The sequence below is a fragment of the Lutra lutra genome, chromosome 13, assembly GCF_902655055.1.
Source record: "Lutra lutra chromosome 13, mLutLut1.2, whole genome shotgun sequence".
In the NCBI taxonomy this organism is placed as follows: Eukaryota; Metazoa; Chordata; class Mammalia; order Carnivora; family Mustelidae; genus Lutra; species Lutra lutra.
The window spans coordinates 63,376,459-63,394,028 of NC_062290.1; the positions used below are offsets into that span (position 1 = coordinate 63,376,459).

At 37.2% G+C, this 17,570-nt stretch overlaps 1 protein-coding gene across 2 annotated transcripts in view; it reads left to right on the top strand.

Annotated features, from left to right (window-relative positions):
* Positions 1–17,570, top strand: part of TGFBR1 (transforming growth factor beta receptor 1) — a 56,687-nt gene that overhangs the window by 19,892 nt on the left and 19,225 nt on the right. The window contains exons 2-4 of one of the 2 annotated variants that reach the window (XM_047700172.1): positions 9,154–9,399; positions 11,682–11,924; positions 17,131–17,361. In XM_047700172.1, the coding sequence (XP_047556128.1) occupies positions 9,154–9,399; positions 11,682–11,924; positions 17,131–17,361 (720 nt within the window). The remainder of the gene's footprint in view (positions 1–9,153; positions 9,400–11,681; positions 11,925–17,130; positions 17,362–17,570) is intronic. The other variant, XM_047700173.1, reaches the window with a different exon arrangement.

Below are 17,570 nucleotides of genomic sequence, written 5' to 3' on the forward strand. Positions count from 1 at the left end.
ATGTCCTCCATGTTATTCCTTATGCTCCACAAGTAAGTGAAACCATATAATTGACTTTCTCTGTTTGACTTATTTCATTCAGCGTAATCTCCTCCAGTCCTGTCTATGTTGATACAAAAGTTGGGTATTCATCCTTTCTGATGGTTGTGTAATATTCCATGGTATATATGGACCATATCTTCTTTATCCGTTCGTCTATTGAAGGGCATCTTGGCTCTTTCCACAGTTGATGACTGTGGCCATTGCTGCTATGAACATTGGGTTACAGATGGCCCTTTTCACTGCATCTGTATCTTGGGTACCCAGTAGTGTAATTGCAAGGTCATAGGGTAGCTCTATTTTTAATTTTTTGAGGAATCTCCACACTGTTTTCCAGAGTGGCTGCACCAACTTGCATTCCCACCAACAGTGTAAGAGGGTTCCCCTTTCTCCACATCCTTTCCAACTCTTGTTGTTTACTGTCCTGTTAATTTTGGCCATTCTAACTGGTGTAGGGTGGTATCTCAATGTGGTTTTGATTTGGATTTCCCTGATGGCTAATGATGATGAACAGTTTTTCGTGTGTCTGACCAGATGGGATTTATCCCTGGGATGCAGGGGTGGTTCAGCATTCACAAATCAATCAATGCGATAGAACAAATCAGTAAGAGAAGAGAGAAGAAACACATGGTCCTCTCAATTGATGCAGAAAAAGCATTTGACAAAATACAACATCCATTCCTAATTAAAACTCTTCAAAGTATCGGGATAGAGGGAACATTCCTCAACTTCGTAAAATCTATCTATGAAAAACCAGCAGCGAATATCATTCTCAATGGGGAAAAGCTGACAGCCTTCCCATTGAGATCAGGAACACGACGAGGATGCCCACTCTCACCACTGTTGTTCAACATAGTACTAGAAGTCCTAGCAACAGCAATCAGACAACAAAAAGAAATAAAAGGTATTCAAATTGGCAAAGAAGAAGTCAAACTCTCTTTCTTTGCAGATGACATGATACTTTATGTGGAAAACCCAAAAGACTCCACCCCCAAACTACTAGAACTCATACAGCAATTCATTAATGTGGCAGGATACAAAATCTCACAGAAATCAGTTGCTTTCTTATACACTAACAATGAAAATATAGAAAAGGAAATTAGAGAATTGATTCCATTTACTATAGCACCATGAACCATAAGATACCTTGGAATAAACCTAACCAAAGAGGTAAAGGATCTGTACTCGAGGAAATTGAAGAAGACACAAAAAGATGGAAAAGCATTCCATGCTCATGGATCGGAAGAATAAACATTGTAAAAATGTCTATACTGCCCAGAGCAATCTATACCTTCAGTGCCATCCCAATCAAAATTCCCCCAGCATTTTTCAAAGTGCTGGAACAAACAATCCTAAAATTTGTATGGAACCAGAAAAGACCCCGAATTGCAAGGAAATGTTGAAAAAGAAAAAGCTGGGGGCATCACGTTGTCTGATTTCAAGCTATATTACAGAGCCGTGATCACTAAGACAGCATGTTACTGGCACAAAAACAGCACATAGATTAATGGAACAGAATAGAGAACCCAGCTGTGGATCCTCAACTCTATGGTCAAATAATCTTTGATAAAGCAGGAAAAAAATATCCAGTGGAAGAAAGACAATCTCTTCAATAAATGGGAAAACTGGACAGCTATGTATAGAAGAATGAAAATTGACCATTCGAATATGGTGTGTACACCATACACAAAGAAACTCGAAATGGATGAAAGACCTCAATGTGAGGCAGGAATCTGTCAAACTCCTAGAGGAGAACATAGGCAATAACTTCTTCGACATTGGCCACAGCAACTTCTTTTAAGACATGTGTCCAAAGGGAAAGGAAACAAAAGCAAAAATGAACTTTTGGGACTTCATCAAGATAAAAAGCTTCTGCACAGCAAAGGAAACAGTCAACAAAACAAAGAGGGAACCCACAGAATGGGAGAAGATATTCGCAAATGACACCACAGACAAAGGGCTGATATCCAAGATCTGTAAAGAACTCCTCAAACTCAACACCCAAAAAAACAGATAATCATGTCAAAAAATGAGCTTGTTTTTAACAGTAGCTAAGTAGACTGAATAAAAGGCATTGTGCATATCCTTCACCTGCCTGTTGGTGCATATTTGTAATATTTGGAAATACTCTCACTATATAGTAAAGTATAATTGTGCTGTAATGGGAAAGGAAAGGAAAAGAAGGGTCATGACCAGCAAAATCAGAATTCAGTCTCTGGTGAGAGAAATCTTCATCCCTCTGTACCTTTTTAACTGCTGAGCTGTCTCAGCAAGAAAGGGGTCTTTTTATCACATATACCACTATTAGAAGAATAATGTTGTATTTGGTTTTAAATGTTTTGATTTTGCACTAAAAAGCAAGCCAAGCAGAGCATTTCTTGGAAGATATATTATGAGTCTGGAGCACAAGTATAAGGTCAAGAAGTATAGAGACGTAGATCTGAGATATCCCAAAGGACTATTGACTAAGTTAGGGAAGTGTGATGTCATGTAAACTAATAAAGATGTGTCAGTGTCTAAAATTCTAAGGAATTTTAGAAAAGAACATTGTGAATTCACGAGTGAATTTCTCCAGATGTTTTGGTCAAGTTCTTGATAGAGGGAAAGAAGGATTGAAAAAGGAAAGAGTATTGAAGTATATACATCAAAAGGGGGATAAGCTTTATAGACACTATCACTCTTGGCCTGGAAGACAAGGTTTCTGATACTAGTTTTTATTTAATCAGCGAAGGTCATAGATATTTGTTCTGTATACTCTTCACAGGCTGTCTACTTTCCCATTTGTCTAGCCAGATACATAAGCTGTGAATCAACCCTTGGTGGCCGTAGCATTTGGTAAAAGTATAGTGTTTTGATGTGTGACCTCCAGACACTGAAATGAGGCAATGATGGAAATTTCCTTTATAGTTGGGATGAAGAGCCAGAATCTCAACTTGAGATTTATCACCATCACTGAAGATGATAACCTCAAGGATTCTGCCATCTCTCATTACTGTTGCCACTTTCTTTGATGACATCTAGATGTTCAGTTTCTGACAGTCTTTCACATCACACCAACATCTTCAAATTTTAAAATTCTTTGATTTATTCTGCAATCTTTGGAAATTTCTATTGCTAGTAATTTTATTTCCTGGCACAGGATTGACAATTTTCTGTGAATACAACAGCTATGTGCTGAACCATAATGAAATCTTTATGAAGACTTTAATGGGGATTAAGGTTAAGTTAAATTTTAGTTTCAGGAGAGCTACCAATGCAGATGAGTAAGATAGTGATTAAATGAATAATCCCTTCCATACATGGCCAAGTTTGCACATGCAGAAATCGCAACAACCGTAATCATGTCTTAACTTTTCTGTCTAGAAACTGGAGTTTTCTTTTTACCTTGATTGTATTGCAGATGCAAATTTCAGAAGTTTAAGTGTGGGCAAATGTGCATTTTAGAATGGAGGAAGCATTGGCCGCTGGTAGATATTAGGGCACGGAAGCAAAAGGTGACCAAGGTAGGAGAAATGTCCTCAACAGGGAATTTCATTCTTATCTTTGCTGTTGGGCAGAAGAGTTAAACTAGAGGTCCACACAGGAAGCTGTACCGCTGAATCACAGAGAAGTCTTGAAAGTTTTGAGTTATTTAACATAAGAATACCAACACAGAAACGTACAGATATCAACACCATCACATTTATGATGTGATGTAGTAGGAATTTACATTGACCTCTAATATGGATGGAGTGTTGTTAAATTATTTTGATACTCTTAAGGTTTGTTTTTTCATTGATAAAATGACAGAACTGAATTAAAATGAGATGATCTTCGAGGTTTCCTAGGACCCTGTTTGTCTAGATTGTAGAGTGGAATTTTACACGTTTCTTTGGGGAAGATGTGTTTTTCTAGTGGCCTACAAATAAATTGTGTTTGGAACAATGCCATTTATTATATTTGATAATTCTATATGGCCACATATGATTTGTATTAATAGTCTCAAAATGTGCTGATGTATAGTATCTCATTTGATGATTTCATTGAGATGATGAAATCGGTCAGGAATGTATTATGTTCGTTTTGTTGATAAAATGAAACCATTATGAGTAGTATCTTGAATAGTTATTTAAATTTGATAGTCTCATTAACACATTATAGCCACCAAGCATGAAATCCTACCACTGAGAAAAGAAAACCCTGTCAGGACTGCTTTCTCACCTTCAACTATTGATCAGTTTTACATATTCTCCAAGTTCTGATTTGGATGTCCTGGGCAGCTTTTCTTGCCTTCCCTTCTACGTTGGCAGAGTTAAAGTACTTTGATCATTCTCTTCCAGCATCTGGATTTTAATGATCTGTTTAATGCCTTACTTACTCTTCCACCCTGGTGAGCTCCTTCAGTCCAGGTTGTCTTATTTATCCCTCCAACCCACAGCCTGCTCAGCATCTGGCATATGGGTATGCTCAATGAAAAATGGCAGAATTAAATGAAAGTCAAGTTGACGAGGTGAGGCTGATGTTAAGGGATAGGGTGGCATGGGGCGTGAAATTATGGGCTGTGGGGTAGGAAGAAGACATCGTTGTATATCTTTGTTAGATAGATATTTTGCTCTGTAGATGCATTTGAAAATCAACAAAAATAACAACCTAATTAAGAAAGGGAGATAACGAGGGGTCAGATCTATCTATTAATAAAATAAGTTTGAATTTTTTAAAAATGGGAATTAAAGTTCATGAGTTCATGGGAATTTTTAAATTATCTTATTTTTCCCCTAAACTATATTACTACATCTCATACATTTAACAGCAGTCTTGTATTCAGTCTCAACTCTGATTTAAAGTGGTAAAATAGAAGTTTAAAATTCCCTCAAGAGGTAAAACCCTTACCTTGTTAAGCTTTATGTTAAGTAATGTTTCTGTTTGTCCAGTGACCTGTTCTTACTGAAAGACTTGTTAAGAGAAGCCCTTTAGCACCGACTTTCTCAAACTTGCCATAAGTAATGACCTCTTTAAAAGAAAACATATGGAATGTATTTGTCATGTTACTTAAATTATATAGCTATGAAACTAGATATAAAATTTTTATTTTTGGCTCATTTAAAACTATAAACCAAGCCTGCAAATTAAATACAAAGACAACTACACAACTAACAGATTTCAAGTTAATATTGTTATTTAGTGTGACAGGTGATGTTTAGGTTTCACAGTAGAAAAAAAAAGAGCCTTAGGTCTCATTCCATTTTAAATCTGTTTCTGTATTTTAACTTCAGTGATACTAAAAGCTGCAAGTGCCCATTCTAGGTAATGTTGTGCAAGGTGCTATTAATGACTTCAGGCTTTGTTTGTAAGTTCAGGATTGTCAAACCTCATATCTAACCAAAACACTTGCCAGCAAGCAATCCTCAAATACCAATTTTAATGAGATGTCAGCTGTGGTGTTCATTTGAAGATGAGGTTAACGTTATGTCATTACTGAAATCTTTATTAAATGGTTCTCTACACTAGCTCATGCTGGAAGTGGGAATGGAAAAATGTCACTGGATACTTCAACCGCATTTACTTCTAATCAACTTTTGCAATTGTACTACAAAGATAGGATCCATGTAATTATGGTAGCATATATATGGTATTAGCTTTGAATATACCATGCCTGTCTTATCATATGCTGTGATGATTCTAGATTCCTTTATTTTTCACTGTGGGTTACAGTTACTATGAGAGCTTTGCTTATACAGAGTGCCATTAGGACATTTGACGTGAAGAAGAATTTAACAGAACTGAAGAAGCATCAGTGAAAGTCTTCTGACAGTACTTGTTTAGATTGTGGTTACTTAGCATTTTAATCATTCATTTTAGATTATCTTATTTATTTAGATTATCTTTTAAATGAAAACATTAGCAAAATTTTGTACACAATTCTTAGACTCCCCTTCTCCCAACATACTTGTGACCTCCTGTTTGGGATACACTTGTTTTAGCATACATTTTTGTGATTACCAAGTTCAGGATTCAGTGGTGGAAAAATAAATTTTGAAAAACTTGGCCCTTCTTAGTGTAATGAGAGACACTTTAACAGCAAACTATAAATAGATTGATTTGTTCTATATACAGAGAGCACTATGGGAACATATTGTAAGGACCTGCCACTTACGTTAAGAGTAGGGGAGAGTTTAGAGCCTATCATGAAAAAGATCTTGTTTGAACTAGGCATAGAGATAGTATGTGTAAAGACCATGGCCCTGAAAGACATGATTGTTATAATGGTAAGAAGCATGAGGCCCTAGATTGCATTTGTAATGTGAGTGGTAAGTTGGACCCCAAAAGTAAAAGTCTTAATTGTTAGACCAGGTGTTTAGGTCTCATTTCATATATGCTAAGGGAGAAGATGAAGATCTTAGAACTGAGAGGATATTCATGACGGTATTTATATATATATAGCAATTACCACATTGTATGATGTATTATTAATCACTTATATATTAATAATTAATATATCATAATAATACTATTAATTACGTATTAATAATTAATTATGTATTAATTAAGTAATGTATCAATTAACAAGGCCTCCTTCTGTAGGCCTTGGAGCTCTTCAAGGGCTGTGACCATGAATTATACCAATCTTTGTACACTAAGCTTTTGGCACAGTAACTGATAAGAGTAATGATTAGAAAATATTGGTTGACTAACCACAAGTAAAGGGGATTCAGGAGAGAATGATGATAATCTCCTATGGTGGTGGTTTTAATCTTTTGTGGGTGATAGACCTCTTTGTCATTCTCTTGAAAGCTATGAACCTTCAAAATGCAAATACATACAACATTTGACAGTTTCATGGCATTCATGTATCCCTGAAACCAGTCCATGGGTTTCTGATTCAGAATTCCTCTTTAGGGAATTGAACCTATAATAATCAGCCCTAAACCTCACCATGAATAACCACCATCTCTTTTAATAATCTTTATATGTTAATATGATTTCACTTGTGGAATTTAAGAAACAAAACAGATGAACATACGGGAAGGGAAGGAAAAATAAAACAAGATGAAAACAGAGGGAGGCAAACCATAAAAGACTCTTAACTCTAGGAAAAAAACAGGGTTGCTGGAGGGGAGTGATTGGCATGAAGGAGGACTCTTGATGTAATGAGCACTGGATGTTATATGCAACTGATGAATCACTAAATCACCTCTGAAGCTACCAATTTACTGTATGTTAACTAAATAGAATTCAAATAACAAAATTGAAAAAAATTAAATAATTTGTAAATGTTAAACTATGATTGTGTCTTTTTTAAATACTCATTTTGAGTTCTTACTGTGTTTGGGAGGAGTTAATTCAAACAGTTGAACGTCTAAGAGAAAGAACAAATTTTTTTTTTTTAATAATGATTAAGGTAAAACTTTGCTGGTCTGTAAAGGTAATAAACAAGTATATTAATTAATCCAGCAACCAAGAATCGCTTCCTCAAGGGATCCTGACATTCCTGAATTTGGGTTTAGCAAGTGAGGTAAGGTCCCCAAGACCACCCTCAGGCTGAGTGATTTGCCAGAAGGACTCATGGGACTCAGAAAAGCTGTACTCCTGGTTATGGTTTATTACAGTGGGAAAGATACATATTAAATTATCAAAAGGAAAAGGCAAATCCCAGGAGAAACCAGATGCCGGCTTCCAAGTGTCCTCAGCCTGTGCAGTAGCACAGGTGCATGCCATAGCTCAGCAACAGTGTGACCGCACATGCACGGTGTTGCCAGCCTGGGAAGCTCAGCAGAGCCTTCGTGCCCAGTGGTTTTATTGGAGCTCAGTCACACAGGCTTGTGACTCCATTCTTATCATGGAGAGTATTTCAAGGGCTCAGAGCTCATTTCTTAGGGACTGGCCAAGGGCCAGGCCTGAAAACAGGTCTTTCTTGGGAATGTGCAGGATTTGAGCAACTCAACCCTGCTGAGTTAACCCTTCCTGCACAGCAAGTTAGCTGTGCAGAGAGTTAGCTTTCTTCTGGCCTGCCTGCCGAGCTGTTCTTTTTCTAAATACACAGTCTTTGTGGACCTACTTGGTCTCATCATAAGTAGCCATTCTGTATACTACATTACCTGAACTGTAACTTTTTCCTCTCCAAAAAGTAATTGTCAAGTTTCTTTGGACTTAAGGACATACCTGTGTTTTGCAGTTTCATGAGATTGTAAGTACCCATTCTATCATTGATTTAACAAAAAAATATTTTTGAATGCTGGTTTTTACCAGGCCTCATGTTAAATATCGATTTACAGAAATGATTACTATGGATCTTGCAGTTTCATAGTGGAGAGAAAAAACTAGCAATTCTGGTAAGCAGTGTGTGCTTTGGACAGTATTTTACCTCATTGGAGAACATGGTGGAGAGGGTGTCCGTGTGTCTGTGTATATTGGAAGGTGTTGGTAATTAGGGGAAGACTTCCCGAAAGGAGTCACCTCTTGAGCCACGAAGATCAAAAGATACAAGTGGTCATGGAGCATTGTGTTTCTCCAGTGTATGGGTGGGTGTGTGATTGGAGCATTTATGTATTACTGGTGCAGTCTTCTTGGCTTACTGAGCAAGTACACTAATCCTAGCTAGAAGATGTAGGTGCTTCCTAGCGTTTGCACAAGAGGAAAGAGTGTCTGGCTTAGTACAAATCTATTTCCATTTTATTCCATTGCCATCAATCCACCCAAATGACATTTCTAACCTACCGTCAGTAGGTAGAAGTACTTTCACACATTGCTTCCCAGTGGGGGGAGTATGTGAATACATAGCTTTCAACTGATAAGTAAGTATGACCATTAAAAATTTAAATGTACTGTGTTTCAAATAGGAGGGCAAATGCTTGCCTTAACTTAATGAAATTACTTGTAAGAATTTGTACTTGGAAGCAAAAAGGTTTTAGAAAAAAAACCTGGGTCCAGATTTTACCATCTTTGGCTCATACATATGTGTGGTTTTCACAGAATTTGGAACTTCTGAGAGTAATAAGAGTTTTGTTTTTTGAACAGTGCAGAGAAATTGTATGATTATAATAGGATCGGGAATGTATTATTTTAGGGAATATGGGATAATTTCAAATTGTTAACCTGGAGAATTTTTTCTAAGAGAATCTTATTCTCTTTTTCCAGCATTACAGTGTTTTTGCCACCTTTGTACAAAAGACAATTTTACTTGTGTGACAGATGGGCTCTGCTTTGTCTCTGTCACAGAGACCACCGACAAAGTTATACACAATAGCATGTGTATAGCTGAAATTGACCTAATTCCTCGAGACAGACCATTTGTATGTGCACCGTCTTCAAAAACTAGGTCTGTTACTACAACCTATTGCTGCAACCAGGACCATTGCAATAAAATAGAACTCCCAACTGTTGGTAAGTTGTTGTATAAGATTTTTTTTTCCTTAACACTGCAAGAAAAGCTGATTCCGACTATGGTTTTAGAACTGGAAGGGATCTTAGAATCCAGTTCAGAGGCAAGAAGGAACTTGTCAGTGGTTGTAGAGTTACAGGAGTAGCCAAGATCCCGACTTGTGGGTGTTGTGTTGTTTGACAACCTGGTTCCAGTAATAGACTTTCTCTGAGGTCACTTAGGCCTAAAAGGCTAGCCTCTTAAACGTGAAATTCCGACAAAGCTGCCATAGCAGTATGTCCTCAGGCAGTCCCTTCTTTATCCTTAGAGTGGGTTTCTTTTCCTTGTATAATCATCCAGCCTTTTAAAGTAATTGATAATGGGCAGCACTAAACAGCCCAGATGCCTTCATTTTGTAATTTTAACCTTGCTTTATGATCTTTGTGTATAAATCATATGATTTCTAAGTTTTTTGTCCTTCACTGTAGTTTACATTTTACAGTGTCCAAGCAGAGCCAGGAATTTGAAGGCTTTATACACTCTTAGGATTAGTTTAATTTTCAGGTTCTGGTTTAAGATCTTAGTCTGAGCCTATCCTTCCTCAAATCCCAAATTTCTACTGTCATAATCAGAGGAATATAAAAATGCAGGAAACTTGTATTCATGCTAGCCAAATTGATGGAAGAATACTACCCTCATTCCTATGCTTGTGAGAAACTTCTTTAATTTATACTGCAGATAACTTCAGACTAGTGAAGATTGACTACCCATATGAAAAGAAGTAAGTGAAAGGACCTCTTACAAATCCCACCAAACCTTAAACTCTGAGGGGTTTGAGGTGAGGAGGTTATAGGAGCAAAGGCTCCATTCTCCTTTAGGAAGAATCACCTGGCTTCATTGCTCTGGGAGACAGACCACAGTGCTCACTCTCCACTCAGCTGGTCCAGGCATCATGCTGACTGAAGTAGGAAGCACTGCTGTGGCCCAGCAGAAAAGGGCCAGTTCCACATGTTACAGGGGGAGGCAGTCCTGCACTTCATTCAAGGGCTAACAGAGAGTAAAACCAGATATTCAGCATTACAGGGAAGCTTCCCCATGGCAAGTTTCTATCGGACTATAATTTTTCTGAGTTCTGTTCAGGGTATCTGCAATTCTAATATGAAAAAGAAAATTGTAATTCCAGAATTTCCCATTTCTGTTGTTTGGGCTCAAAATATCTAAAGGAGGGCTCATAAAGCCTGTGAAGAACTAACTTCATTTCTAATGCTAAACATACATAAATCCCTCATTCCCAGGTCTCTGTTAAGCAAACAGCAAAAAAATTACCAAATAAAAAGTTTCAGTGGTTCAAAAGAAGTGAACTGAACTGGGTAGATGTCATGATAGGGAAGAACTTTCAGATAGTCCAAAGTTCGTTTTCGGTTAAAGATCACTTTTTTAGATGAAAAGCTCAATTGATTATTTTAAAAAATGTAATACTGAAAGTGAGTAGCAGACTGGAGACTAATATTTTATAGCCTAGTGTGAGAAAAGCTCAAGGCAAGACAAGCTTGAGAAATTGTGTTACAATTCAGGGAGAAAAGATAGTGAACAAATTAAGATAGAGGATAAATCTAGGTGACCCAATATACTTACTGCAAAAATTCCAGAAAATGACATAGAAGCAGACAGAAAAGAATGTGCTAGCAAAATTAATGAAATTAATGAAAAAAAAATACTTAACCAAATACATATAATAAAAAAATGTCAATTTTAAGAACAAAGAAAAATATTGTTTATGCATTCAGCATAAGGTAACACAGCTTATCTCTTAGAGACAGAAAAAGTTCAGATTTTCTTCTTTTTTTAAATACCGAAAGGCAGTGAAACATCATATATATTAATTGTTAACCAGAATTCTTTAGATCAGCCAAGATTTTCCATATATAAAAGCAATAGTCATCTTTAGAGAATTAAGTATTCAGTGTATAAGGACCCTTCATCTTAAAAGAAATCACTAGAATTAGGATTGGATCATAAGAAATCAAATAAACATCCCAAGAATGGGAAAGTTACTTCCTTAGTTCAAGGCTGAAGAGCAGAGGAAGAGTAAGTGGATGTTGACTGAGCTGGTGATCAAGAAGGGGGGTGGCCAATGGGTGAAGACTGGATGATTTCACTTGTTCTGGATCTGAGCCCTGTGAGCTTCTGGAATGGATCTCTGACTAAAGGGAGTAGTGGCCAAGTATAGGAAATACGGAGGATTAAGAAATTGCGGTTGCCACCTTCAATGTTTTTGCTATTGTTGATATTTATTTCATTTGAGGCCCTTTTTCAGGAAAGCCCTCATCTGGCCTTGGTCCCGTTGAACTGGCAGCTGTCATTGCTGGACCAGTCTGCTTCGTCTGCATCTCACTCATGTTGATGGTTTATATCTGCCATAACCGTACTGTGATTCACCATCGAGTGCCAAATGAAGAGGATCCTTCCTTAGATCGCCCTTTTATTTCGGAGGGCACTACATTAAAAGATTTAATTTATGATATGACGACATCAGGTTCTGGATCAGGTAAGGGAATTATTTTTCCTTTTTCCTAAGGAATCTTCTAAAAGTTAGCTGTATTATTTATTTTATTAGTTGGTTAAGCCAATTTGGCTTAGTGTGTTTAAAACTTAGTGTGAATACTAAGTTCAACCTTAAGCCCAATAGAAGTCTGACTATGACTATTTTAGCATAGAAAATTAGAATGTACTTTTTACTGTTGAAATAAGTAAGTCAGCTTCCTGTTTGTATAAATTGCAAAGCTTTCTCACCTTATGACTCCATGAGATAGAAAGAATAAGGATAATTATTTTCTTATGGATGAGGCTGAAGTTGACAAATACTCAAATGATCTCCAGCTACCCATTCTATTCAGGATTGTTTAGCAGCTTTATTTTTATACTTGAAAGCAAGCAAGACAGAAAATGTGTTTGGAATTGTGAAGGTTATTTGCTTTTTTAACATATGAAATTGCTGTCTTTAGCTCAGACCTAATTTTTTATTAAACTAATGATTTTCTCACTTTAAAAAGCGTCTAACCGGGCGCCTGGGTGGCTCAGTGGGTTAAGCCCCTGCCTTCGGCTCAGGTCATGATCTCGGGGTCCGGGGATCGAGTCCCGCATCGGGCTCTCTGCTCAGCAGGGAGCCTGCTTCCCTTCCTCTCTCTCTCTGCCTGCCTCTCTGCCTACTTGTGATCTCTCTCTCTGTCAAATAAATAAATAAATAAAAATCTTTAAAAAAAAAAACCTTTTAAAAAAAAAAAGCGTCTAACCACCTTGTTATCCCATATAGTTTTATGGATCCATGGCCTCTGTGATGTTTGCTTTTCTCAGTTCCATTTGCTGATTCTTGTGGTTTCAGAAATAGACTGGCTAATTGCCAGAATCATCCCTTGAAGTAGATTTTGGTACAGTGGTACTTCATGTTTAAACTGAAAGGGATTTATTTTTTTCACTTGCATGTGCTTTGAAAGGATGCTAGGAGAGGCAGACCCCTGTCCTTCACAATATTGTAATTTGACACTGGGCTAGGAATCAAGAGATCTAGATTCCAGTGCAAGTTTGTCTTTGGTTGGCTCTGATCTTGGTTAAACTGTGTTTCTACTTTTGGGCTTCTGTTTCCTCATCACAAATATGGAACAGATACTGAGATATACTGTCTTGAAAAATATAAATCAACTTCAAAGAAAGCCCTGGTTCATGGATAAAATAAAGATTTGAAAATATGTATATTTGAAAATATACATAATGAAAATCTCACTAGGGGCACCTGGGTGGCTCAGTGGGTTAAAGCCTCTGCCTTCGGCTCAGGTCATGATGCCGAGGGTCCTGGGATCGAGCCCCGCATCGGGCTCTCTGCTCAACGGGGAGCCTGCTTCCCCCTCTCTCTCTGCCTGACTCTCTGCCTACTTGTGATCTCTGACTGTCAAATAAATAAAAAAAGAAAGAAAATCTCACTAATTTTATAATTATATAATTTTATAATTAAGTGACTAAATGAACATTAAAGCAGAAGTTGTGACTGGGGGGAGAATATGAGTAAAGCATGAAATCACATACAGTACTACAAAAGTTCATGCAATGACAAATGTCTGTTTATTTTAAGGAAATGAATATATATTGATTTATATGCATATCTTTTGAGTCATAAAAGTATGAAGAAACTGACTTCTTGGTCTAAAGTCGTCTGTTGGCCATGTATGTTCAGTAAGTGACTTCTGTCCATGACACTGGACATACACAGGCTTGCCACTGGAACCTAGGTCCCTCAAGACAGCCTTTAAGGATCCCTGAGACCATACTGAGCAGGGAGGCAGCAAGAATTTGGATTGAGATGAAACAGCCTTGGCACTGAAGATCTGACAGTCTTTGGGCCAGAGTGGTAGAGGAGAGGAGAGAGCTTGTTTTAGGGTTTCCCTGGAGTTTCCAGTTGATTCTGAGTTAATGTAAAGCATTACCAAAGGAGATTTGGCTCATTCTAGAAGTCATCCTAGATCAAAAAACTATGATAAACAAAGACCAAAGTCCCAGAAAATCAGGGTGTCTAAAGCTCATTTGGAATTAATCCCTCGTGGCCAGACTTACACCCAGAGAAATCACAGGTGCTCATGCCACTTGGCACGGTAGTGCTGTATCAGGCCTCCGGGGGAATCAGCCTACCTAAAGGATTAGAAGAAATTGCTTTCTGGCTGATTTCTGAATAAGAATACATTTATTTACTTTTCAGGATGCAGACATGAAGTCAAGAATGAAATCACTCTTCTTCCATTTTACCTGTATTTTTAGATGCATCAGGAACCACAGCTCTGTTGTCTGAGAGTTTCTTTCTTTCCTTTTATGCTTTACTCTGCAAAAACTTGTCTACATTGTTTGCTAGCTCTGTGGCTTCGGGCAGTTAGCTGATGTCTCATGCCCAAGTTATTTTATCTTTAAAATGAAAGTAATGAACCCTGCCCTGTACACGTCATTGGATTGTTGTGAGGTTCAAATGAGACAAGATGTTTTGATAAATTGTAGTTCTGTCCAAATGACAGGTGTTACACTTAATGAAAAGATACTTGGAAGAAAAATCTGACATATGGTATTAATTTGCTGCATTGTACCAAAAAAACTTAGTTGAAGGCCTCCTTTCCCCGTCATAGTTCATTATGTGCTGAATGGCCTCCAGATTTATTGAGACTGAAGCTATCTTGTGTTGAGTGATAGCAGAAAATGCCACCTGTTTCCCTTCTATTCATTATAAAGCCTTAACGCTGTCTCATGCATGGGACTCATGACTGTGAATCAGTACAATGGCTTTATGTATACCTTCTTTAGTTCTTTTGCTCATTGGGAAAAGGTAAAACTAAACATTTCATGTTATATTCATATGTTTATTATTCAGTACCGTGACTTTAGTGGAGGAAAGGTCTATCTCTATTTCTCAAAGACTGTATCTTTAACTTGGGAACTGTGGGCAGCTCTACGTCTGAAGCTAACCTAATCCCTGTTGTGTAAATTTGAATCACAGGTTGTATGTGCTGTTAAAGTGTGTGTGTACATGTGCCAGTTTCTGAAAGAGAGTGAGTCTCTTAGGACCACTGCTCATTATGCTTGTTTATGCCTGTGGTCTCTCACAACAGTGCATGCAGGTTGTTTGGGTCTAACCTCTGCTGTTCACTGCATGCAAAGCTGCACAGACCCTTGTTTCCCTATGGAAGTTTTTCTCTCAAGCAGTTGTAAGGATAGAGAAGAGGAAAGCAGAGAACATAGAGATTTGAATTAGGCCTATTTATTTTTCTCTTTAGAAGAAAATTACTACTTTTTAAAAATGCTCATGTATTCATGTCAGTTATGGTAACTAAATATAGATAATATGATGAATCTCGATTTGGCTTTGAATTTTAGTTTGGTATCTAGAATCCAGTGATAATGGGGAGACAAAAACTTTTGTTGTCCTGGTAGCCTTTCTTGGCCATATCATTTACATGGGACATGAATGTGTTAGATATTTTCAGACTTCCCATGTGTAATTCCCCTTTCTTCTGTACTCCTTGCCTTTCTAACTTCCAGAGTAGCCTCCTGAAATTAACTCTTGAGTATACTTTAAATCTTTAAGTATATGATATGACCCCGTTCAAAGGCTATAAGAAAATTTTATAGATTAGTATCTATACTAAACCACATAATTAAGAATCTTCATAATATAAAAGAGCTCCTTAATTTAAATAAGGATTTTTCACAGATCTATTTTTAGCTAGCAGCCTCCTTATAAACATAAAAACAATTATTTATAATCAGACTGCTAACTGCTTTGCCAGAGGTGGGGAGGATAGAGAGCAAGGAGAGGAAAAGGACCCATTTGAGAAACTTAGAGATGAAAAGAGAAAAAACTTCTGATCTCTTTAAAGACTTAACATTTCAATTAAGAAATATTTCACATCAGGAAACCAAAGATGGCACATAATTTCATGTACTACCATTGGGCTAATTTGGTCTAGCAAGGAACTCTGAATATAGATTATAAATTACACAAATTTATGTGTATAGATTGTCTGAAAGAAATAGTAGAATTTGTAGAACATGGTTTATACTGGTATTTTTATTGTCAGGGTCAGTATAATATAACACTTAACTTAGTCTATGAGGGGATATGATATTGAGTGAATTGGAATAGTCCCACATATAGTGATACTTAAATGTTGTAGGTAGTGAAAAATCCTTTTCTGTAAACAAGTAAGTGTGGCAATATTTTAAAAATACATATTTTAGAATAGGACACGTCCGGATGGTGAAATAATGCCAGCGTCCCATCACCACGTTCAGTTACTTGGCATCATTCTTTAAGATACTAATGTTGCCTATGCAGCCAATTCCTAGCACATAAATTACTTGTCTTGAAATGGTTTGTGTGGTAATTTTTACTGATTTTTTAAAATCAGTATGGATTGTACATACTGATTTTATGTTTGTGTTCACATACTTTTCTCCTCCCATCAATAAAACCGTTAACCAGATTCATCCTTCTAAAATAAGATTTTTAAATTGCTTCTCCTCATTCATGAACCCTTTTCAGAAATTTTTAGTAGTTCCTATTTTATCCATAGCTCTCATTGGTCATTTTTTTTTTTAAAGATTTTATTTATTTCACGGAGAGAGAGAGTGTGCACACAAGCAGGGAAGCAGCAGGCAGAGGGAGAGGGGAAGCAGGCTCCCTTCTGAACAGAGAACCCAATGTGGGGCTCGATCCCAGGATTCTGGAATCATGACCTGAGCCAAAGGCAGATGCTTAACCACTGATCCACCCAGGCGCCCCTCTCAGTGGTCATCTTGAGCTCAGCATTCCGTACCCTTCATACTCTGACAGCTTTCCTCTCTTCCACTGCTTTCCCATACACATCACCTTCTGTTTAACTGAGCTGGTTCCATAAACATCCATTCATTTCACCCATTCATTTCCCTCTTCTACCTTTGCTTTAATATTCCTTCTACCTGAAAACCTTCTCTCCTCTTCTCCAGGGGTCCTATCCCTTCTGTAAAGGACAGTCAAATTCAACTTACTTTATAAAGCCTACCTGGACTCTCTAGGCAGATTCTAGATTCTTCTATTATATTTATTATCTTATTTTCATTTTATTATGAATTACTATTTTTTGCAAATGTAGTTTGTCACTCCTCAGTGAGATTGTAAGTTCCTTAAAGATAGAGCTTTTAGAGTTATTCTGTCACTCCTTAATGCCTATTTTCATTTTCAGGTTTACCATTGCTTGTTCAGAGAACAATTGCAAGAACTATTGTGTTACAAGAAAGTATTGGCAAAGGTCGATTTGGAGAAGTTTGGCGGGGAAAGTGGAGAGGAGAAGAAGTTGCTGTTAAAATATTCTCCTCTAGAGAAGAGCGCTCATGGTTCCGTGAGGCAGAGATTTATCAGACCGTAATGTTACGTCATGAAAACATCCTGGGATTTATAGCAGCAGACAATAAAGGTCAGTAACATCTGCTTCTCCTTTGAGTATAATGAAATCTGCTTGAGCCTTTCTACAAATACAGCTACTAAACACTGTCAGATTTGATGAGAAATAAATGTTTGTCATACAGATTAAACCCATTAAGTCAAATAGAATATATGAGAAACCTTTACAAACAGGAACTTCTTAAAGATTTTCTTGACTCATGACATGCTTCTAAATCTCCA